Consider the following 25,381-nt stretch of genomic DNA (forward strand, 5'->3'; position numbering starts at 1 on the left):
GTACATTATTTATTACTAGTATATAATATAAGAATCACGCTATTACTCCACGATAACAGTTATTAATTGCTATGGCATTTACTTGAGACCGCAATAACTCCAACTCTGTACCACTGAGTTTGAAGCAGAACTGCATGGACTGTTCTAGTAGAGCCCTGACTCATATCACATGTCGAAGGCTCGCGGGTGAAGCTGCTGTGGGGCCTCTTAACCACGTGATGCGGCCGTAAGGGTGTCAGTGTGGAAGAGATTCAGGTAAACTTCGGAGTCGCTCTCTTATTGTCTCCGCGGTTGCTTACGGCTTTTTATATTTGTTTACAAAAATTACGCTTCGCAAATCTTAGTTCCAGCATACGTTCGCTATGAGAATGCGAATGATAGATAGGGTGTTAAAAAATACTAAGTGAAACATTTAACTGGATTTATTTTATTTTTATTTTTGTTTTTGTTATTTGAGGCCTAACGGCCTAGTTGAAGCCACGGCATTGGGTTAGATGCGTCGCCGGGAGAGCGATTTTGGACGAAGCGGGGGTAAGGGTGTTGACTCCTAAAATAAGGATTATAGTAAAACGATGGGTATGAATAGCTCGGTGAAGGACGATTTGTCCATTTGGTTTATTGTGTAAATTGTTTGGCTTTATCGTTTAGCGTTTTTCTGCTCTCGAGGCCGTGCTCCAACGGTTGAAATGGCTGCTGCCGAAGACCATGAGGCTATCGGGACGTAGAAGGCAATAGGCAAAAGCGGAAGCCCATCAGCCGTCGATGGAGAAAACGTGCAATAGAAAAGTAACATGTGGATGTTGTATAAAGTAGCAGAAAACTATTATTTTAATAGTTGTACAAGTCGGATTGAAGTCAGTTGGGGACAGACGCACGTTCATCAAATCTTTTTGGATTTCTCGGTTTTTTAAAAAACTTTATTCTTTTTAACAGTAAATCACATATTTTAACACACTAAGGCCTGTTTTCGTAAGTTAATACAAATCAAATGACCAGTGTGAGATCTGCGTCCTCATGTTTTAAGAGATGATGAAATTCGGGGGTGAGTTACAGTACGTAGTTAATCGATGTAAAAGCAAGCGGAGTAAATAGTCTTGACCGGATATTCCGTAAAATCGTCAAGCGATAAGAAGGCAAGAATCTAGGGTTTTAATGGGTTGGTTGCCTGCCTACCATTTTTAACTTTTACATGTTGCATGAAAAGAGTCATTGAATTCAGCTGAACGTTTGACAAGTTCTCGGTATCCGATCTACATTTACTTATTAAATAATTTTGAAGTGTTTAGTTTGCGGTAAAACGAGCGTGTTTCGACGGTTTTTTAAAGTACACATTGCTAGAACTGACTGAGTTGCAGATAAACTGTGACTTCCTTCTGAAAAAATGCTGCCAGGTTGCCAGTTGCTAATAGAAACTGAAAAGCTTGAGGATATTTTACTGGCCGAAGTTTTCTGAAAAGGGATGGGCATTATTATAGACAGTTTAATGCCCAGCCTCTTGAATACAGGGCATAGACGCTGATTCCTAAGCAAATTAACTGCTGCTGTACATTATCGCGAATGACAAATGTCCGAGGGAAGCACGATTTTCTGCAAAGATTTGGTGACAGAAAACGGACACTTCTAAATGGTTGATTTTTTCGGTAGTTCTTAAAGAGCCCATCAGGTTTCTCTCCAAGGTCCTTGTTTGCAGTCGACAAAAACTCGGGACATTTTCTGTAATGTTGCATGATTTGAGTTTTTTGTAGAACTCAAAACTAAGGACTTCAGTAGTTTAATTTGTGATAGATAGATAGATATATAGATATAAATATGTGTATATAGAGATAGAGATATAGATATAAGGAATTGTTTGAGGTTTTCATTCTTTACTAAACGCTAATATAAACAAGTAGGGGTAGATATTTTTATTTAATCGTTTTGTTGTTTGTATTTCACATTTAACCTTTACCATTTGATTCTTTTTATAAACTATTAACACCAGTGTCTAGAAAAATTACATATTGATATCTTTAAATCTAATGATATATCTTTTTTATGGCTGTAGTGCTTTACCAAGATTCAAAATGTGTAAGATTTTCTTTGGACAAGCCAAGTAAATAAATGAAAGTCCATCAATGTTAGTGCACCTGCTTGGTATGTGATGTGGCAGGAGCAGCTGTCAGCTGTCCCACACCCCTGGGAGCCTGAGACTTCAGAGCTCTTGTTATGCGTGTGACAGGGATCACTGCTGGTGAGGCCTGGGAAAAGGGGAAGCTTTTGGAGACTATGAGCATGTGAAGTATCGGAGTGGACATTGACTATAGCCAGCATCTCCATTCTTTTTCTGATCTGGTAGCAGTTAAGACCTTGAATATAGCGGTGTACTTGTGAAGCTATTGAGGGACAGTTTTTACTATAGGTACCTCCACAAAATATCAAAAGAATCTTGACTGGCATTTCATGTTTGCATGAAAACCTAGTACCAAAGGAAGAATTATATCTGCAACATTGACACAAGTAACATACATACTTTTTTTTAACAATTACATACTTTCATAAAGTGTAATTTTTAAAGGTTTGATACATTTTCATTCAAGAAATGGGAATATAGTCAAATACTTAATTGTTTTTGAATAACATACAACAAATTGTTTTTATGTAAGCTGATTTAACATTAGATTTAGGTGCACAAATTGTTTTTGAATGCAGAAGTAAAGACTAAATTAGTTCACTATACAGTATAAATAGGCTGAAATAGTACATACTGTATAAGTATATAACTTTTCTAAAGATCTTGTAGTACCTAGCTATATTCTGAGTGTTAAAACAGGACTAAAAACTTTGTTTAATTATGTCATGTCTTTCAGGTGTTTCCTTGTAAATACTGTTATTTGTATATACTGTAAATGATGACATCGGTGGGCAGTAACAGAGCCCGGGGCACCTGGGAGCAGACACAGACACAGAGCCAGACACAGCACAAGCAGCGACCACAGGTACAATTGTGTGGGCCCCCTCCTTCCCTTTGCTGTGAGTGAGTAATGTTAGAATGTGCTTTTTTGACAAGTGCTGTGCAAGTTAATGGATTGCAACGTTCATATTACATAATACCCCAACCATCATTTGTGTTGCCAAGAATGTTCCAGCTTTTTCACATTTTGGTTTTAAATGTCATTTTTTGTTTTATCTGCGCACTACTTAGTACTGAAGGTAAACTTTCAGAAGTTTTGGAAGATAGTGGCCAGTGTCCCGTCTGTTTTAGATATAGAGAGATAGATACTTTATTAATTCCGAGGGATTAGTCAGAACATAGGACACTGATATTATAATGGAAGGGGAGGTGCTTTTGTAGCAACTGTTTAAGGTGAGAAATAGTACACATACTATAAACTAGTTGGAATAATTTGTTGTGAAGTTTAGAATGTGATGTAGCCAAAGGTGTTCCTCTATGCAAAATGTTGGGAAGGTTGGTTCAGTGTTGTGAAGTTGTTGAGTTTGTCATGATGGGTGCTGGAACTGAGTAATATTTAGAATAAAATGTATTCTGATAACTTACTCTGCACAATTTGGGACTGTGTGCTGAATTTGGCCAAGATAGCGTTAACAGTGTGGATTTACATAGATAGATATTAATCCCAAGGAGAAATTCACATTCACATGCTGGACAAACACACATTCCACTTTATATATTGGATAAATTAAGTACTAGGAGATGTGCAGGTGGGCAGTACAAGAGACAACTGAAGACAGTCTACCTCATTAATGGCTGAAGCCTCGCCTGTCCACTGTAGTAGCCTCCTCAATTCCCATTTTGACTTACTGCTAAACACTCATTTTCTGCATTCTGGTACTTGGGCCTTCTCCCCAAACTTGCCTTCATGCTGAAAGCTCCCTGTGGTGAGACACAGCTTTAGATCACCTGCTGACATTTAAGCCAAGCTCTTGAGCAGTGTCTGTCTTTAGAGTTGATCATTCTGTTGCTTCAGATGATGTAATCTAGAAATCCCTTTGGCATAACTTTGAACCTTCAACCATAAAGAATCAAACTGCAAAATAGTCATGTTCTGGTGAAATTCTTACTTGCATGTTTGAATCGCCTGCAACACAATGACATTCATCAGTACTAGTTACAATGCCATATACAGAATCAGAAGAAGAGTATTTGCAGTCTTCCCTGACTTTGCTGTTTAGATGAACAAACTAGAACATGCATGTTAAAACCACTTGCCTGTTCTCTCAACTATTCAGTCTGTCTTTCTCTCCTGATTATGAAACATTTAAGTGTTAAATGTATTTTACCCAAAGTAATATTTATTTGTGAATAAATGGGCAAAAACAAAATAGTAACTTGTGGTTGTGGACAAGTTGATTTATTTTGCACATCAGTTTAAAGAATGTCACTTTTTGTACTGTCTTTTATTGCTTTGAATTATTTTTTGTAATTTCCTCTTAGAGAGTTTATTTTCCTGAAATATCCCTATATTTTAAAGCTCCTTATGAAGTTAATTTTATTATTTCACTTCATGAGAGGCATACATGTCTTTAAACTGTTTGGTATTCCATTGAAATAAATGGGAGCAAATTACCTTTATACAGGGTGGTGGCGTAGAGAGAAGGGAAGTTTTCAATTGATGTTCAATACACGAATAAATGCATTACAAAATATATTTATCAAATGTATGGTACAGGATATGCAATTAATGATGGTAATCAATATTCATTAAATACTCGTTTTATGTTTTGAAGAAAACTCATTCTGACAGCCTGTTGTGGAAATTCTGCCTTGCTCGATGTAACATGTCACAGGGAATACCAGCGATTTCCTCTTCAGTCCTCCTTTTTAGTTCAGCAGTGGTTGCAGGACGTGTGTGGTACACTTGGCTTTTAAAATGTCCCCACAGAAAAGTCACAGACAGCGAGATCTCACGATCTCGCAGGCCATGGAATGTCACAGTTATGTGAAATGACGCACCTTTCAAACAATTGTCAAATATCTGTCATCAATTGTCTGGCAGTATGCAAAGTGGCTGTACCTGGGGACTTTTTTTTTTTTTTTCCTTTTAAAGCCTGAACCCATTTCTTTGAAATTTCACATCCATAATATAATCGCATGAGCACACGGGCCATGACACGATCCTGACTTCCTAACTGGTAATGACGCCAAAATTCCCTTTGCACAGCAGTCACACTATCACCATTCTTATAAAAGGCTTTCACAGTGAACACTTGTTGCACACCACTCCACTTCCCCATTATATCTAATAGCAAGGGGTTCTAAATAAGGTCACATTGGTCCCAAACAACTGCAGACACCTCGGGGTCGCCAACATCTAGTTCCAAAATTTCCCGTTTCCCTGTGCCACCCTGTACTTGTGAGCTTAATTTTGATTGCTGTTTTTTTTTGTTTTTACTGGTCTAGTAACCAACTTTTTTTTTTTTTTGTCAGCATAATAATATACTACTATTTTTTTGATAGTGTTCAGAAGCTTGTGAAAAAACTATCTGTATACTCTCCTTATTTTCCCCCTCTCTCCCTAGTTATGTAAAAGAAGAATTCATAACATTATAATTCCTTATTGTGGTTGACAAGAAGCATATTCTATTTTGCAAAAAGTTCTTAGTAAAGCTAGTGCCACATGTAAACATTTTCTATTGTCTTGAGTTGAAGGGAACTGTCTTAGTAAACATTACTGCTCCATGTGTATGATGGTATTACAATTGTTCACTTTGCTGCTTTTATTTTTTCCTTTTTCATTTTTTTTTTGGGCTCTCAAGCAGAACTTGTTAGAAACATTTAATTTTTATCCTTCCAGAAGCAAAGTACTGTTAAGTCAACATGTAAAATATTTTTTCTGGATTAATTGTCTTAGCATTATGTTTCTTTCAACACAATTTTTTGCTACTTAATAGCCTGTCCTAAAATTAAAAATAGGTGTTTTTTTAATTTAAAAAATTGTTATTGGTGCTTTATTTAAGTTATTATTGAACAGTTATTGAAGTATATTTCCATTCAAATTTTTGTGAGTCTTCAATTCTTAGTGTTATTTTTTTAAAGCCAGAATAATCTAAAAAAAGATTTCTTATATTTTAAATTCAGTTCATACCTGAGTTCAACAACATTTCTATAGCACATATTCATACAAAACAAGATTTAAATAATGAAAAAAGTAATTGCATGGAAAGCAAAGTAGAATTGGATAAGAAAAATAATGAATCAACAGTATACAAAAATATTTCACATTTGCATAAGGCAGATACATAATTAAGAGAAATAGTCCTAGTATTGCGTGTTTTTTGTTTGTCTCTAAATGTCAGACCTACGATAAGGTCAGTTGGCCAGAATGGACCAAAAAAGCCAAAAACGGCCAGAATCATTCTACATAACATAAGTGGTTTTAGTAGTTGTAGATTAAATCTTTGATGCTTATTGATAATTGTGGTGCCTGTGCTACTATTACTTAAACATCTGTCCTTGGCAATGATTGACACCTTAGCGTTCTTGTAAATTAAGGCAAGGGCCTGACCTTTACTTCTGTTTCATAATCTCGGATCATTTTTAATTCCATATGCTTTAAAATCCTTCTTTGTTGTTAAGGGTGTGTTTTAAATTGAGCAAAGATACTACATCAGTATTTGGCGATTAGATATTGATTTAATTTTAAGTGTTTAAAATTTCTAAGGTGCATTTTAGTTGTTTATGAAGCCCTTTTGAATACAAAGTATTGTCTTAATGGTTTTTCATGTTCTTTAAATTAATTTTAAAGCTAGGTTTTGCTTCTCCTTTTGGAAAGGTTCTACTAAAATTTTGGGAAACTTAATTTTGTTTTGTATCCCCTACCAATCTGCAGGCGACTGCTGAGCAAATTAGACTTGCACAGATGATTTCGGACCACAATGATGCAGATTTTGAGGAGAAAGTCAAACAGGTAGGTTGGGTTATAAATAAAGCCATTTAAAGATTAGTAATTGTGTACTAATTTATTTAAAAGGCTGTGAACTGAAAGTTCCATCTTTTTTCCCAGTTTTTCTGCCTGGTCTTTTTTTATGCTTGTGTTGGACTTTTGTGACATTTCTGTTTTTAATTTACCCATTAGCATTGTTCTGGCTCAGAGTTCTGTTCATTCATGGATATTCCTGAGTCTGTCTCAGGGGAGGAGGGTGGACTGCAATCTACTGGATAAAATACCCTCATGCTACAAAGAAATCAGGGATTTTTCTATGTATTTTGCCACTTTTAGGCAACTCGTTAATATACACAAGTGGGACTAAGCCTTCAACTAAAACACAGTTGCATGTAAACGAGAAGCCGTAAAGCCAGCTTTAGAATAAACTTAAACATTTGTTGAATGAAGCAATAATGATGCCAATGGAAATTGGCCATTAGATGTTGATATTGAACCTGGTGCTTACAGCACTGTACAACCGAACTACCCTGGTGAATTCCTTTGCATAATACTGTGATGGGATGCAAGTAGCTGTGACAGAGTTATTGTGCTCAAGTTGAAAGACTGACATTAGCCCCCTAAGGGTAGTTTACAGTTGCATTGTTCACAATGCAGCAACTATGGTTCATTTCAGGGGAAATGTAGAAGTTGCAAAGCCCTGTGCTGGGGTAGCCTACATTAACACAAATGCTCCATTAATGTAGATCAGGCATGGACATTCTACCCTCTCATGCTAAAGCATCAAAAAAAAAAAGTTCCCAAAGAAACATGCTTCTGCTGCCCTAATTCTGATGCTATCTGTTGGCGACAGTTTTTTTTTTATATAAAGTGTTTCAGATGAAGGATGAGCACTGAATCTGCATCAGTACACCAGTGGGCCTTCTTTAGGGCATTTTTCAATAGAGAGTTAATCTGGTCTCAGTACATTAACCGTGGTGTCTCATGGTTATTGAATGTTACTGCTTGAGCTGTGGTATGCATTTATGTTAATAAATGGTGAAACACAATTGTGTATGGTATAATTTTGGTTTACGCCAATGAAAGTCAATTTTGTAGTAGTCTTTTCTTTGATCAAGGATCTTTATCATTCCAACATCTACATGCAGAAACAAAATTCTGTACACAGTGCCCAAGATAATCCCACAAAAAAAACTTCACAATATAAAGTAGCCCCTTAATCCCAAAGCACATTGGGATTAATAACATTTATACATAAGTACGACAACTTCAAAGGTGCCTCATACTTTGAACGATTCTAACTTTGAACGTTACGAATTTTGAATGCTAAATTAGAGAAATTTGATTCAGCGTTCAAATGATGCTTCTACATTCAGACTGAGTGTGCAGTGAATAAAATGCTTGCATAATCTCTTGCATTAAGCTTGTGTTTCATTGCTTTTATTGCTTTGTTTGGTTTTATAATGTCTATATTGTAATGTATATATTATATACTAGGGGGATTTGCTCGCCAACCTGCCAGCCACTTTGTGTGTCTGCCACTCAAGTTAGATTCCACTTTCACTAAACAACAAATCTTTTAATTCTCGCGGACGCTTCTTTATTGGGAAGAAACGGTACTTTTCCCTGATGGCAACACGAATTAGACAGTCTGCAAGTCTCGGGCTTAAAGTTTAAATCCAAACAATATATTGATCTCTTATCGCTGTTCTGTTATTTCACTGAGTAGTAATTTCCGTTTGTTTGGTTTTTTTTTTTGGAGATTTTTGAATTTTATTACTTTCATTATCTAAACTGCTCTGCATGTGCATCTCGCCACAGTTTTTGCATTCTTTACGACATTCTACTTTGTCATCTACTCTTATTTCCGGCCCTAGATGTGGTTAAATCTCTTGGCACAAAGTCTTGTCTGGCGGGATGTGAAAGTATCTCTTTGAAAAGTCATGCCTCATCCTAGGCTAAAAAGTCTTGTCTCATCCCAGGATTATATATATATTATTTATATATTATATATATATAAATAAAAAAAAAATATTTGGCTGTCTACTAATTATGGTGTCCGCATGAGACATCACCACGCCTCACTAAGGTAAAGCAAATGCAGTTTTCATTATATAGTTTTTATGTATTCTCATGTTTTAATTTATTTAGGGCATTTCTTTCCTACTTCAAAAATTCAGAGTTCAAATGGCTTCCTGAAGTGAATTAAGTTTGAAGTATGGAGCACCACTGTATAGCTAAAATATTACAGTATGCTGTTAGCATCAAGTTAAAAAGAGCTACCAGCAAATAGTTGGCTATGACTGTTGGTAAAGACTAATTTTAGTTATTAATTTCAATAAAAGTCCCTTATGTTATGAATGTAACACCAACTTAGTATCATTTAAAAAAAAAAATAAATAAAAAAAAATTGACTTAGCCGTATTACCTTTACACACCAAAAAAAAAAACATTTATCCTACAATACTATTTACACAATGAGTCAGGCTACATTAGAACAATTGTCCTGAGAAATTAGGTTGGCTAAAACAAGATCAAGACAAGATTTGAAGGTCCCCAATGCCTTATAGTCCACCACACTACTGGTTACTCTTTGTAGTTCTTTGTGTGAGTAAAAGATTTCTAACATTGGTGCAAATTTAAAGTTATAGGTAGGATCCCCCCCCCCACCCCCCCCCCCAAAATGAAGAAATTTACTAGAAGGCAAAAGTTTTATGACCAACAGTAAGTCTTTCAAAATGTTAAGAAGCTGTTAATCACTTTATTCTCACCAGCATCATAACTAAAAGCCTCCAATTCAATGAGAGTTCACCATGCAGAGTGTGGGCTTAGAAGCACATGTGCCACAAATGTTTTTTTTCCACTGTCTATGCTTGTTGCATACAACACATTTGGTAAGCCATGACTGTTTTTGCTCAATGGCTGGCTGAATGTTCGTTTATTGCTGTTCCAACAGTTGTGACAAGTTGGACAACTTTTAATGAAGATTTTCCTTCGAGGTAGAGATCTGCAGGTGTCAGTGTTATAGGTTTGGTGTCATCCAATTGATGATCACCATCTCAGTCACTGTCTTCATCAAACTATTCATCTTGCAATAAATTTAGTCGTTTCAAAACATCTGCAGCTTTATACCTTTATCGCAATGACTTAACTATGAACTGTCTATTTATAGCACTGTTTTCTGCAAGCTGTTGCCACCAAAAGAAAAATCCAATAGCTATCCACTAGATGGCATCACTATAGTAGATAACTGAGATGCAGCAGCAAGCTTATATTGGCTTTATACTGATTTTGCGCTCCATTTACCTCAAATGTCAGGAGTAGGAATAACGTTACACCCAAGCAGACAGTGTTCCAGTAAAACATATTTAGAGAAACAATATGGATGCATCCAGGAAAACCTTTGTTGTATGTACTTCATTGGAATAAATAGCATTTGATTAATGTATTTTGCATATCCTAACAGTATAGAAGCAAGTCCACAGATAGAAGTTGGACAGTACTGTGTGTGTGACTGATTTAATGAGACACAAATAGATAAAAGTACTAATAAACAGCATCATACTACAGCTTTTAATAAAGTTCATGGTGTAAATTAACATGTTGTATTGTCATGATCTGTAGTTGGACAAACTCTGACTTGACACACTTTTTATATATAAATATAAAGGCAGGTTGTTTCATTCATGGCTGGAATGATCCTTGTTTCCTTTTATAGTAAAACGTTATGAGTTTTAAAAAGGGGAAAATTAAGCTAATTTAAGTAATTTATACTGAAACTGGACATCAAGGTAGAAAAACATAGAAAGTGATAAAAATTACTGTGGATATGAGAGAGGAAATTATGACGACTATTGGCCCAGATTTGTTTTTTGGTGTTGGGTGTTTTAGGAGTATGATGATATTTTAATTGTAAAACATGTCTTTATGGGAACTTGTGTTCATATAGTGTGTGCATTTGTGGGATATGCCAGTCCGTGGAAATGACATAGGGCAAAAACAGAGCAAACAGTGGAACTGGGTATTAGTGAGATCTGTTTTACACGAAAAATTTGACCAATAAGTAACTTGTAATGCAAACCCTAGAAACTGTTACTTTAAAGTACAAAAAAGAAATGCAAACTAGAATATCAATTTATCATGACAAACTCTAGATGGATGCTGTTAGAATCATTTACAGTAAATTTTTTGTATCCCATGTTTTAAAGAATTGCGTCCATCCAAAATTTTTTTTTTTGTGCTAAATTTGGATTGTTTCATCTGAGGTAGCCTAAGGTACAGTGCTGAATTTAAGCAGCTAACTCTTGAGCTACACTTTAAAAGGCAGTGAAAACTATTACTCTATGCAAGCTTGTCTTCGCATGGTTTAATAGTGGAGAAACAAATTTTGAAAAATATTCTTTCAAACTCTTTCAAGTTCGGTCAGTTAAAACTTATAATAAATCATAGCATGCAATCACAATGGTATACTTTTCCTTTTAGGTAGTAAATAACCACAAAGTAAGTTTTGTTGCTTGTCTTCATTGTTTTCAATATTAGAATTTAAAACTTGGATTCTGTGTTACTAGTGCATGCATTTTTGTTGTGCTAGCAAGTGTTTCCAGATTTTGTTGATTTAAATACTTGGTTTTATTTCTTGTTGCTTTTCTAAAGTAGAAACCCAATTTCCTGTCTTCTTCAATGTTGAGGTTTAAAGCATGGGTGGAACAAGTAAGCTTTTAGTTTTTGGTTCTGATTTTTTGTATATCAGACTTGCTTTTTAAAAATATTTTAACATCATGTACGAGTGTAAATTTTTATTATTGCACAGACACCAAATTATTCGGCCCTCTATCTTCTCTGAAGTCATTAAGTATGAAGTATAAGGGTATGGTAGTTTAATACTTTGTTACTATCAAACAAATTAGCCATAATCCATGATTTTTTAGGCATTGGTGGTAGTAAGTAGAAACTGCAACTTTAAAAATTAGTCCATGTCGCCTTGAGAGTCACTAATAATTTTTGAAATGTCAGTACAAATGGTGAAAATATACTTGCTTGCTAACGCAACTTTGACTGTGAGTATTGTGAAAGCATTACATATTGATGGTTGTAGAGGTGGGTTCAGATCTATGAAACCAAACTCTTTGTTTAGAAATTTGCACAAGACCATATTGTTTCCACAAGTGTGTTTTAACATTGAGTTCAGTATTTTTTGTTACTCTCCCCAACCCCCAAGGGCTGCATTTTTTTAAATTTTAATTTGTATTAGATTGTGGTCCATCAGTGTTTAGGCTCTATCCTCAGACTATATCACATAACCAAATCATGAAGTTGGTGTGAAACACTGATTTGAGTCTGCTGTCCATATTGAGTTCAGAAGGTTGCAGTGTTGCTGTAGCCTAAACCTAAATAATACCTCCTCAACACTCATTGCAAAGCTTAATGGCTTAGGATTGAAACAACCTTACAATTGCATTCCTTGTAGGAAAGCAGTTGTCTCAGTCTGTTACTAGATGTGCCCCTCTGTTTAACCAAAACCTTGTACAGGAATTGAGTGGTTTTATATAGGATATTAAGCTGAATGTAAGCCTTGTGTAGGGTGAGTCTACTGTATTTGTTTACTCTTTTTAGACAATTTATTTAACATGTCACATTTACTACTTATTGTGCTAACTGGCAGGACAGTTATGAAATAAAATTAATTCTTGGATAATAGTTTTAATAGCAGACATTAATGTCAGGCATTTTCACACGGCTGCCACCACCAGTGCCTGAAATACGCAGCTTCTCCCTCTCCCACCTTATGTATATAGACTTGTGAAAGGCAAAACCTGTGTAGACACAAAACAATTAGATTTATAAAAATAATGCATAAATTCTACAGGTCTCTGCAAGATCTTTTATAATCTTGAACTGACCATGCATTTGTACACAAGATTTTAGTTAACACCCCTTGCCTACCACTGTGACCGTATAGGGCTTAAACACTTTTATTTTGGTTTTTATCACTGCATGAATTGGCCATGTTTCTGAGCGACACCTTCAGGGGAAACAATTTTGGTGTTTGAGAACTTGAGGCATTGCTGACATGGGTGGAGTTTCCCCAATGGATGTGCCATGTTACTAAAATAAGCTTGAAATAAAGATTTTTTTCTTTATTGCTCGCTTTTTAAGGTCATAGTTGGCTAGTTGATGTAAATATGTTAATAATTAGGCACCCAGTGACGCAGTGGTAGCCCAACAGGTTTATAAGAAGTCTGAGGATCGCCCCAGGTGCTACCTTTGTGGTGTTTCCATATGGGTCCTTGTAGTTTTCCTGCGGTTTCCTCCATACAGTCCAGAAACATGCAGGTACTTGAATTGGTGGTAAATTGTTGTTGTTTATGAATTAATGAATGTATGTGTGTGTATGTGTTCCTGCCCTGCTCCCTTTGATTGTTGAAAGAGATTCTAGCTGAACACTGCACTGGATGAATGGTGTTAGAAATGCATGAACCTATGAATAGTGTAATCCATCCAGTCCAGAATGGAGAGATTGGACTTTTGACCAATAGAGGTGGGAGAGGTGGATCTTCAATTCAAAAGTACAGTATTATGGGATTAAATTTTTCTGTTTGACGAGTGCTGCTTTTTCGAGAAGTAACTGATAATAGTATTTTGGCAAAAAATATGTGCGTTTTGCGGGCTTTCCTGCGTACAACTGGGTAATGGACATGTGGGTTATGTGACATAATATGAGGAATAAAAGGACTTTTTTTTTTTTTTTCCCTCTCCCAGCATAGGTTTCCATTTGGTTTTAGTAAATTTAGTCTTTTTTTCTGTGTATTTACAAGGAAAAAAAAATTTTCATCAATCACTACAAAGTACATAGAGTAAGCAACACTAAAAAATCTTTTTTTGAGAGGACTCTAATGGAAAATTAAGTCTGGTATATTGGCAGCCATTATTCATTTTTGATTAAAGTATTAAAAGACAAAATGTCCCTCATTTTCAAAGAGCACCAAACATTGTAGAGTGTGTATTGGCACTAGCAGGCATTGGCATTGGTTTTAGTAATATTTACAAATCCCTTATCCCAAACTGATCCATTTGATCAAATTTTCATAATGTAAAAAGCTGCACACTTTTTAATTTTTAACGTTTCTTTGATTTTATTGTCTGTAGCTGTAATTTACTGGCAACACATACAGTAGATCAAAATGCAAATTTACATGTATGTTTTTGGATGATGGCTCTTTAAATGCTCACAGATGCTCTTTGGCAGAGAAGCCAGGTCTTGCAGCAAATTGGATGAAAATGTACATTTTTTTTTCTTGGTTGTCTTACTATTACATTTTTTTAGTAATGTTGGAATTATTTCTGTTATTGGAAATAAGTCTTTCTGTAAATATTTAGCAAAATATATTAATCAGTAGGCTATTTCTGATTACTTTTTTTACAATGTCACCTGCAGCCACTAAGTGAACAGTAATTTCTTGATGGAGGTTTTTTAGAAACAGGAAAAAATGGGTTAGTGTAAGGATCTGAGCGACTTTCACAATGGCCAAATTGTGAAGGCTAGACAACTGAATTAGAGCATCTCTAAAACAGTAGGTCAGAAGGGCAACCACTGAACTAGGGACTGGTTCATTAATACACGTGGGGCACGAAAGATATCCTGTTTGGTCAGATTCCACAGAAGGGCTACTGTAGCACAAATTGCTGAAAAATGTTATGTCAGCCATGAAAGTGATGTTAGAACAATGCATTGCAGCTTGTAGCACAGCCTCGGATTGAACAGTGTGCCTATGCTGATCCTTGTCTACTGCTGAAAGCAACTACACTGAGCAAGTGAGCTTCAGAACTGGCCCACAATGAAAGAAGATGAATTGGCCAATGAACGATGTTCGATCATTTGGTTGGCCAGGGGGGGGGTATGTGTGTAGTTTAGGGGGAAGTAGGTAAGCCGGAAGAGTCAGGGTGATGCTCTGCTGGGAAACCTTGGGTCCTGGTATGCATGTGGATGTTGCTTTTGACATGTACCATATATAGATTTTTGAAGGCCACATAAACACCCCTTTTTGGCAACGGTATTTCCTTTTGGCAGTGCCCTCTTAACTGCAGGATAATTTGCCCTGTCACACTACAAACATTGCTCAGGAATGGTTTGTGGAACATGACAGAGTACAAGGTGTTGAATTGACCTACAAATTCCCCCAGATAACAATCTGAGCATCTGTAAGATCTGCAGGAAAAACAAGTGTGATTCATGGAGGCCCCATTTTGAAACTTACAGTGCATCCGGAAAGTATTCACAGCTCATCACTTTTTCCACATTTTATGTTGCAGCCTTATTCCGAAATGGATTAAATTCTTTTTTTTTTCCTCAGAATTCTACACACATCACCCCATAATGACAACGTGAAAAAAGTTTACTTGAGATTTTTGCAAACTTATTAAAAATAAAAAAAAAAATTGAGAAAGCACACATACATAAGTATTCACAGCCTTTGCCATGAAGCTCAAAATTGAGCTCAGGTGCGTCCTGTTTCCCCTGATCATCCTTGAGATGTTTCTGCAGCTTAATTGGAGTCCATCTGTGGTAAATTCAGTTGATTGGACATGATTTGGAAAGGCACACACCTGTCTATATAAGGTCCCACAGTTGACAGTTCATGTCAGAGCACAAACCAAGCATGAAGTCAAAGGAATTGTCTGTAGACCTCCGAGACAGGATTGTCTCGAGGCACAAATCTGGGGAAGGTTACAGGAAAATTTCTGCTGCTTTGAAGGTCCCATTAAGCACAGTGGCCTCCATCATCCATAAGTGGAAGAAGTTCTAAACCACCAGGACTCTTCCTAGAGCTGGCCGGCCATCTAAATTGAGCGATTGGGGGAGAAGGGCCTTAGTCAGGGAGGCGACCAAGAACCCGATGGTCACTCTGTCAAAGCTCCAGAGGTCCTCTGTGGAGAGAGGAGAACCTTCCAGAAGGACAGCCATCTCTGCATCAATCCACCAATCAGGCCTTTATGGTAGTGGCCAGACGGAAGCCACTCCTTAGTAAAAGGCACATAGCAGCCCGCCTGGAGTTTGCCAAAAGGCACCTGAAGGACTCTCAGACCATGAGAAACAAAATTCTCTGGTCTGATGAGACAAAGATTGAACTCTTTGGTGTGAATGCCAGGCGTCACGTTTGGAGGAAACCAGGCACCGCTCATCACCAGGCCAATACCATCCCTACAGTGAAGCATGGTGGTGGTGGCGGCGGCGGCATCATGCTGTGGGGATGTTTTTCAATGGCAGGAACTGGGAGACTAGTCAGGATAAAGGGAAAGAGGACTGCAGCAATGTACAGAGACATCCTGGATAAAAACCTGCTCCAGAGCGCTCTTGACCTTAGACTGGGGCTACGGTTCATCTTTCAGCAGGACTACAACCCTAAGCACACAGCCAAGATATCAAAGGAGTGGCTTCAGGACAACTCTGTGAATGTCCTTAAGTGGCTCAGTCAGAGCCCAGACTTGATTCCGATTGAACATCTCTGGAGAGATCTTAAAATGGCTGTGCACCGACTCTTCCCATCCACCCTGATGGAGCTTGAGAGGTGCTGCAAAGAGGAATGGGCGAAACTGGCCAAGGATAGGTGTGCCAAGCTTGTGGCATCATATTCAAAAAGACTTGAGGCTATAATTGCTGCCAATGATGCATCGACAAAGTATTGAGCAAAGGCTGTGAATACTTGTGTACATGTGATTTCTCAGTTTTTTTATTTTTAATAAATTTGCAAAAACCTCAAGTAAACTTTTTTCACATTGTCATTATGGGGTGTTGTGTGTAGAATTCTGAGGAAAAAAATGAATTTAATCCATTTTGGAATAAGGCTGTAACATAACAAAATGTGGAAAAAGTGATGTGCTGTGAATACTTTCCGGATGCACTGTACAGGACTTAAAGGATCTCTTGCTAATATCTTGGTGCAAGATACAGAGGTCTTGTGGAGTCAATTCTTTGACCGGTCAGAGCTGTTTTGGTTGCACAAGGGGGATCTAGACAATATTAGGCAGCTGACTGGTATACTTATGCAAATTTTTTGTTTATTTATATTTGATTACATCACACATGTACTTTCTGCAGCAATCTCCCCTTGGGTCCTGTGCAGAATCAAGTGAATGATTCCAAGTGTGAGTTCTGCTTATTAAGCCAATGGAAGGAAAGATGTATGGGTTTTTTTTAATTCCCAGGTGATGGGGTCAAAAATTCGCTATTTAAATTCCGATTCTGATTCTCTAATATTCAAAATGTGAGGTGATTTTTAGCATGGTGTCATTGTGTTTGTGAATATGTGAAATATCTAAATTAATATTCATGTCTTAAGATTACAATTTAAGTACTGTGTGCATGAAGTAAATCTGAAATAAAAACCTATATATCAAAGCAATGCCACTGATCTTGCTTCATGAGAATTGTTCACTGGGATGGGTGTGAGACAAGGATGAGTTTAAAAAAATTGGCTCCATTTAGCCTTGTAGTTGAAAGGCTTGTTTGAAAATGCATATGAATAATCGACAACAGAAATGTCATCAAACTTTTTTTTTTTTAACAGTAAATCAAAACTGTTCAGATCCTTAAAGGTTTATGAAGTATCACTGGTTGTACTGTATTAGACTGTTGCCTGGTATGTTTGTTCTGAAAAAGTATGGAATTATCACATTTTTAAAATGGTACTGTAACTGCATTACTCATTTTGGTACTGAAAGTAAATGTGTGTGTACCGGTTCTTTACATGCTGCCCCCCAAATGCCCATGTTTTTCAAAGGAAATTTTATAAATTATTGTACACTGGGCGAGTAGGGTGGAATCTTGTGTGCGAGTCCGGGGTGTTTACTGTTATGTGAAGTGCCAGTACTGGAGCGCAAAACCTGGTATCTGTACTGAAGTCAATTTTGGTATCAGTCCAGCATTAATACAGACAATAAAGAGAAACTTTTATGTGTATATTACTATTAACCATTAATATTTTACTTATTGTTGTTTTTTCTTGACTGCTATGACAGTAACAACAATTTAATCAAAGGTCAGCAGTCTTCCATTGAATATATGAATTTCTTAAAGTACTGATCCAATGTCAAGGGCATTTAGAGCAACTTTTTGTCAGCCTAGTATCTATTTTTAATTCTACTCAAGAAGCATCATCTCATTTGATGATTGAGTCCCTTGAGGTAACAAATGTGCTTATAGAGCAGAAATTGTGAAAGTGTTTTCTTCAGATATTTGTTGCATTTTTAAGCAGTTTCATTGCTTTTCTGGCAGTGCTGCACATATAGTATATTGTAAAAGGTTGGTGTTTCAGGAATCGATCAGTCTTGTTGAAAGGGCTGTTCCAGTTTGTTGAAATACAGATTGCAGACTTGTGTTTTGGTAACTGGAGTAGTTTCTGATTTTCGTTTAGACTGTTAACAGTGGTGCTTTTTCTGAAAAAGTTAAACACTGCATAAATGGCTGACACTTTCCATTATGTACTGAACTGCTGACAGGTTTGCTAACTACTGGACACTGTAAATATCACATTTGAATGTAAAATTTTTCATGTATGTTATTTCTGAAAATTAGAATCGCCAATAACATCGAGCAATGATTGCATTGATTTGCCTATAGCAAATGGTTTACTCCAAGCAGTCCCATTTACAGGGTATTTTATTTTGTCAACTTAAATACCCTGCAGAAATGTCAGAATTTGAAGTTTTTGGTTTTCTAATAACACTGAATATTTAGTGTAAGAATGAAAATTGAGCATTAAATTGGTGTTTTAATAAAGAGAGAATTGGCAATGGAAGGTTAGTGTGGTAGCATAGTCAGTAGTGCTGTTGCTTCACAGATCTTCCATCCTGGTTTTGAGTCTCGTATTTTCTTATTCTCTGGAGTTTGCCCATTTTCCCTGAGTTAACACACAAGCTTGGCATACAGGCTAGGTGAATTGTTGACTCCAAATTAGTGGCAGTGGGTATAAAGTTAATTTGTTTTTAAGTCTTGAACACATTTACCAATAGATTGAATCACTTGCAATATAACAGCAAGTAATGCATTCATGAAATGAACTTAAAGAAATTGCAGATCTTGTGGTGAAAGGTTGCCTTAAGCGTTGTTGGCAGAGCTGTAAAGGGCACAAGTGGAATTAGTTTGAAATAGCAGTAACTCAGTTTTTCTTCTGAGAAAAAAAAAATTGTACTGCTATGAAGCTCATTTAAGTTTAAAAAAAAAAAAAAAACCTACTAGGGAATCAGTTTACAAAAGGTTATACATAGTTTTAGTAGTTTGTCTTCAGCATATTGCATGTGTCCATACAGCTGCATTTTTCTCTCGGCCTGCAATGCTACCACCCACCATTTGTGAGCATATAACTTATGACAGGTTTTATTTGACTGGAAGCTTTCTGTCCAGTCACAAGAAAGTTTTCAGCTTTAAAACTCTGCCAATCATTCTTTTTTGCGTCCTGTGGGTCATGAAAGGCAATTAGGACCATGAACACTTCAAAGTATGCCTTTGTCACCAGTTTGAGAGTCATAAATAACTACTTCAGTGACTCGCATGACTACAAAGTCCTTCACAAACTGGCGTCTTGCATCTGACAATTTTGTTGTTTCCCCTATTACTTGAAGGGGAACACATTTTTGATCTTCATTTCTCCTTTTTCTTGAGATGGGTTTTAGATTTCATGTGGTCATTGCAAGTTTCTTTTCGTGTTAGTCTATGGTATGCTGGCAAAACTTGTAAAAAGTTGTCCAGATTTATAAGTCGCCAGGATATTGTGCCCTCAATTTTGCAGTTACGCTTGTGTTTCTTGGTTTTTTCAACATAGTGTATCTGATACTGCTCACTTCGACATTTGTCTCCTGCAGCTAGCTAATTTGCATGCCTTTAATGAGAAAACATATAGGAAACATGCAAACAAACAGAGGCACAACTGAATTTCTATGAAGAATTGCTTTTGCTTGAAAAACAACAAATTAGAAAATAGTATCTAAATGATAGAACTACAGATTATTCAGTTGTTTAATTTGTTGGGAAGTTTTGTAACAGTCATCTCCTTCAGTCTGCACATTTCTGTTTTTAAATCTAAAATTAATTCCATGATTCTGTCCGTGTTTTCTACTTCGCGGAAATCATAGGGCCTTAAAGATTCAAGGCTAACATCCTTTACAAGCTTACAATTAAAATGACAAATTTGGCTGTTAAGCAAAGACAATTGTTTAGTAAGCAGCAATTTCAAATTATTTCTTTTTCTAATAAAAAATGTGAGCTGCTATACTTAATACAAGCGTGCTCACCATCCATTCCTAGTCAAGTAGTGTAATGTTTGCTGCATAGGCAAAATTCAATTTGCAATATTTTCCTATCCCCCAGTGTGCTTTTTCCAGTTCTCAAATTAATTGGAAAATCTTCATTTGATACACGTTAAATGTACAGTGTGTAGTTTGCCACCTGAAAGTTTAACATTATCATTTGAATTTCAGGGTGCCCTTTGTTCAAAAGCGCCTTAAGAAACTTAACTAAACTTAGTTAAATTGAAGGCTAATAACAGGCTGAAATATATTTTTTCGTGCAAGTAAATACATAAATTCTTTTAACTGACTTTGAATTGTTTAGTGAATTCATATTTGAGGATTTTTTTTTTGATGAACCAACAACTGCCAGTTCATGGCTGTGTTGAGAGATCGGCCTAGGTAAAAATACTGATTTTTCCAATTTAATCTATTTTTCATTTAAATGATTTTGATATTGATTCTTAGTCTCAAGATCAATCTTGTGAATCTCTGGCCAGCTCAGTTACTGTGTAGATTTTGAGCTTTCAAATGAAATTAGTGCCTACACCTAAATCAGATGTGTGGAGTTAAAAAGGATTCAGACAGTGCGTTGGTAAAGAACTGGATGAAAAGCAAAGTCATATGTAATCTTTGCAAATCAGAGGTTAAGTATTATTGTAACATAAATGAGATATCATTTATCCCCATGTCATCCTTAAATGTAATTCGAAGTCTAAGCGAATAAGAGCCTAAACAATCTGTACTGGAGACCATGTTTTGCTCCAAATATCCATTTAATTTGCCTTCTGTCCAAAAAATAATCTATAGTAGATTTTATCTGTAAAGATGAGATCCCACCTTACGCTGTTGTTGAAATTGAGGGCTTCTAGCAAATGATACAGATTTTGGAACTGCGATATGCTTTCCCAACCTAGTGCTAGTGATACTTGTACTATATAGACAGTCTTTGTATATTACTTGAAGTGAATGTCTGAAATCCTCTGGATATTAAATGTGATCGACAAGCAATATTAATAAAAGTCAAGGCGAAGACATTTGTAACCTTTATCAGGAAATTTTCTGGTAGTGAGATCCTAGAGTAGGGGTGCCCAATGCGTCGATTGTGATCGACCGGTAGATTGCAAAGGTAGTGCAGGTAGATCGCGTTGCATTAAAAAAAAAAATTTTTTTAAACGTTAAGTCTATCATATAGCCTCCCCATGGCATTTGCCACATGATTGACATACAGGGCATATACACTGTGTGCACAATTATTAGGCAAGTTGTATTTTTGAGGATTAATTTTAATATGGAACAAACACAGTGCTATCAGTCAATCCAAAATGTTAATAAACCTGAATGTTTCACAACGGAAATGTGAGTGTGAACATCATCAGGGGAATACATATGTGCGCACAATTATTAGGCAACTATTAGTGTGCAGATTTATTATGCAACTAAAGGAAAAATGAAAATTTTCCCATCTCACTTGTTTATTTTCATCTGTTATAGTGAGAATAATAAACAAACACCTCAAAATTTACAAATAAACATCTCTGACATTTCAAAAAAATCAATCAATCAATCAATGACCAATATAGCCACCCTTCTTTCCAATAACAGTCATAAGCCTTTCCATTCATGGAGTCTGTCAGTTTCTTGATCTGTTGACGATCAGCTTTTTGTGGAGCAGTGACTACAGCCTCCCAGACACTCTTCAGAGAGGTGTATTGTTTTTCTCCCCCGTAAATCTAGCGTTTAAGAAGTGCCCACAAGTTCTTGATAGGGTTTAGGTCAGATGAGGAAGTGGGGCCATGTCATTATTCCTTCATCTTTAAGGCCTTTACTGGCTGGCCACGCAGTGGAGAACTTCGATGCAAGTGATGGAGCATTGGCCTGCATAAAAATCATGGTCTTTTTCCTGTATCACTGTTTGAAGAAAGTGTCTTGAAAAACTGGCAGTAGGTTTGGGAGTTGATTTTGAGTTCATCTTCAATGCAAAAAGGTCCAACTAGCTCATCTTTAAAAATACCAGCACCCCACCTCCACGTTGGAGTGGAGCTCTGTGCCCATTACTGATCCACAGGTCCATCCATCTGGTCCATCAAGAGTCACTCTCATCTCATCGGTCCATAAAACCTTTGAAAAAAATCTGTCTTCAGATATTTCTTGGCCCAGTTTTGACGTTTCAACTTATGTTTCTTGTTCAGTGGTGGTTGGGTTTCAGCCCTCCTTACCTTGGCCATGTCTTTGAGCACTGAACACCTTGTACTTCTGGGCACTCCAGGTAGGTTGCAGCTCTGGAATATGAAAGTACTGGAGGATAATGGGTTCCTGGTAGCTTCACGCTTGATTCTTCTCAAATCTTTGGCAGCTAATTTGCGTCTTTTGTTCTCAACACGTTTCTTGCGACCCTGTTGACTATTTGCAACAAAATGTTTGATGGTTCTGTGATCACACACCAATATCTTAGCAATTCCAAAAGTGCTGCATCCCTCTGAAAGACTTTTTACAATTTTTGACTTTTCAGAGTCAGTTAAATCTCTTTTTGGCCCATTTTGCCCGAGGAAAACTAGCTGCCTAATAATTCTGCACACCTTGATATAGGGTGTTGATCTCCTTAGGCCACACCCTCCCTCATTACACAAATACACATCACCTGACGTGCTTAAATCCAATAAGCATTCAAGTTAATACAGCTTGGAGTTGGAATATACGCATTAAAAATGATGATATGGTCAAAATACTCACTTGCCTAATAATTGTGCACACAGTGTATATATACACACACACACATACGTGTGCGATTACATGCGATGAATCAAGATGAATTAATTACAAAGCCTCTAATTAGATAATTTTTATTCGAGTCCCACCCCTAATTTATATATGTGTGTATATATGTATATGTATGTATGTATATATATATATATATATATATATATATATATATATATATATATATATATATATATATATATATATATATATATAATATTTTATTTATTATGAGAGAGAGAATGACTGACTCAAAAGCGTTGTATGCAAAGAGATCCTTAACAAATAATTATTGGTATATTTTTCCCTCAGTTTAAAAAGGTTTACTTTTCTTAATAAAAATTTTAAAGCAGTACTTCGCCATTGTGCATTGCGGGTATTTTGCTAGTATGGCATAAGAAGAAAAATTTAAAAACTTAATTCAAAATGCTAGACCCCTTTTATAATGTCAGATCACATTTACTTCACCAGAGCAATGCTCCTTCAAAAGTATGAAGAACGCAGGGAAAAGTCCATTCCTATATTAAATCATTTGGCTGTTTTGTGTGCAGAATGAATCTGAGGTCAATCCACATCTAAACCATATACTCCAAGCACAATATTAAAAACTAGTACTTGCATACATCGGGGAGTAAAACACTTTGCAAGGGAAAAGCAATTAGATATCTTTCGAAAAACGCATGGCCTCTGCACATTATCATTTTAAATTTCTATATGATGAAGTGTCTGTATTCTTATATGCACATTTTTGAGAGCTGAATTTGAAAATGGCGCTCAGTGTTTTTTCTTGGAGTTTGTGTGTATACATACAGTCATATGAAAAAGTTTGGGAACCCCCTCAGCCTGCATAATTTACTTTCAACAAAAAAGATAAGTCTCATTTCCTAGGAACATCTGAGTACTGGGGTGTTTTTTCCGAACAGAGATTTTTAATGAAGCAGTATTTAGTTGCATGAAATTAAATCAAATGAGAAAATCTGGCTGTGCAAAAATTTGGATACCCTTGTAATTTTGCTAATTTGAATGCATGTAATTGCTCAGTACTGATTATTTGCAACACCAAATTGGTTGGATGAGCTCGTTAAGCCTTGCACTTCATAGACAGGTGTGTCCAATCATGAGAAAAGGTATTTAAGGTGGTCAGTTGCAAGTTGTGCTTCCCTTTTGACTCTCCTCTGAAGAGTGACAGCTTGGGATCCTCAAAGCAACTCTCAAAAGATCTGAAAACAAAGATTTTTCAGTATCTTGGTGTAGGGAAGGTTACAAAAAGCCATCTTAGACTTTAAACTGTCAGTTTTAACTGTTAGGAATGTAATCAGGAAATGGAATGCCACAGGCACAGTTGCTGTTAAACCCAGGTCTTCAAGCCCAAGAAAAATATGGGAGCGGCATATGTGCAGGATTGTGAGAATGCTTACAGACAACCCACAGATCACCTCCAAAGAACATCTGTATGGCAGGGTGATGAGAAAGAAGCCCTTTCTGTACTCGCACCACAAACAGTCGCTTGTTATATTCAAATGCTAATTTAGACAAATCAAATTCATTTTGGAACAAAGTGCTTTGGACTGGTGAGACAAAAATTGAGTCATTTGGTCATAAAGTGCTTTGCATGGTGGAAGAACGCCACATTCCAAGAAAAACGCCTGCCACCTACTGTCAAATTTGGTGGAGGTTCCATCATGCTGTGGGGTTGTGTGGCTAGTTCAGGGACTGGGGCCCATGTTAAAGTCGGGGGTCTGATGAATTCAACCCAATATCAACAAATTCTTCAGGATAATGATCAAGCATCAGTCACAAAAATGAAGTTACGCAGGGGTTGGATATTCCAACAAGACAATGACCCAAAACACAGTTCGAATTCTACAAAGACATTTATGCAGAGGGAGAAGTACAATGTTCTGGAATGGCCGTCAAAGTCCCCTGACTTGAATATCATCGAAAATCTATGGGATGATTTGATGCTGGCTTTCCGTGTTTGTATGAAAGAATGGTCAGAAATACCCCCATTATCCAGACACTCATCAAAGGCTACAGGAGATGTCTAGAGGCTGTCATATTTGCAAATGGAGGCTCAACTAAGTATTGATGTAATATCTCTGTTGGGGTGCCCAAATTTATGTACCTGTCTAATTTTATGATGCAAATTGCATATTTTCTGTTAATCCAAAAAACTTAATGTCACTGCTGAAATACTACTGTTTCCATAAGGCATGTCATATTAAAAGGAAGTTGCTACTTTGAAAGCTCAGCAAATGATAAACAAAAATCCAAAGAATTAAGAGGGGTTCCCAAACTTTTTGATGTGACTGTATGTACATGTTTGTTACATTTGTTTCTATATTGTTGCTGAATATGTAGGCATTTACATGTTTAGATCAGGAATGTTATGGGGAGGAACTTGTAGAAGGGCAGTGCTCAGTTCAGGAGGAGGATTAGGAGGCAAGGAGGTGCAGCAG

The 25,381-nt window shown here is 36.6% G+C and overlaps 1 protein-coding gene across 4 annotated transcripts in view; it reads left to right on the forward strand.

Moving 5' to 3' along the window:
* Nucleotides 1-281: 281 nt before the first annotated feature.
* ubap2l (ubiquitin associated protein 2-like) overlaps nucleotides 282-25,381 on the forward strand; it is a 230,061-nt gene continuing 204,961 nt past the window's right edge. For 2 of the 4 annotated variants that reach the window (XM_039751895.1, XM_039751904.1), the window contains exons 1-3: nucleotides 282-531; nucleotides 2,847-2,975; nucleotides 6,828-6,905. In XM_039751895.1, the coding sequence (XP_039607829.1) occupies nucleotides 2,886-2,975; nucleotides 6,828-6,905 (168 nt within the window). In that variant the 5' untranslated portion in view covers nucleotides 282-531; nucleotides 2,847-2,885. Of the gene's footprint in view, nucleotides 532-2,846; nucleotides 3,010-6,827; nucleotides 6,906-25,381 lie in introns of those variants that run through there. The other 2 variants (XM_039751923.1, XM_039751913.1) reach the window with 2 other exon arrangements.

The sequence above is a fragment of the Polypterus senegalus genome, chromosome 1 (assembly GCF_016835505.1).
Source record: "Polypterus senegalus isolate Bchr_013 chromosome 1, ASM1683550v1, whole genome shotgun sequence".
In the NCBI taxonomy this organism is placed as follows: domain Eukaryota; kingdom Metazoa; phylum Chordata; class Cladistia; order Polypteriformes; family Polypteridae; genus Polypterus; species Polypterus senegalus.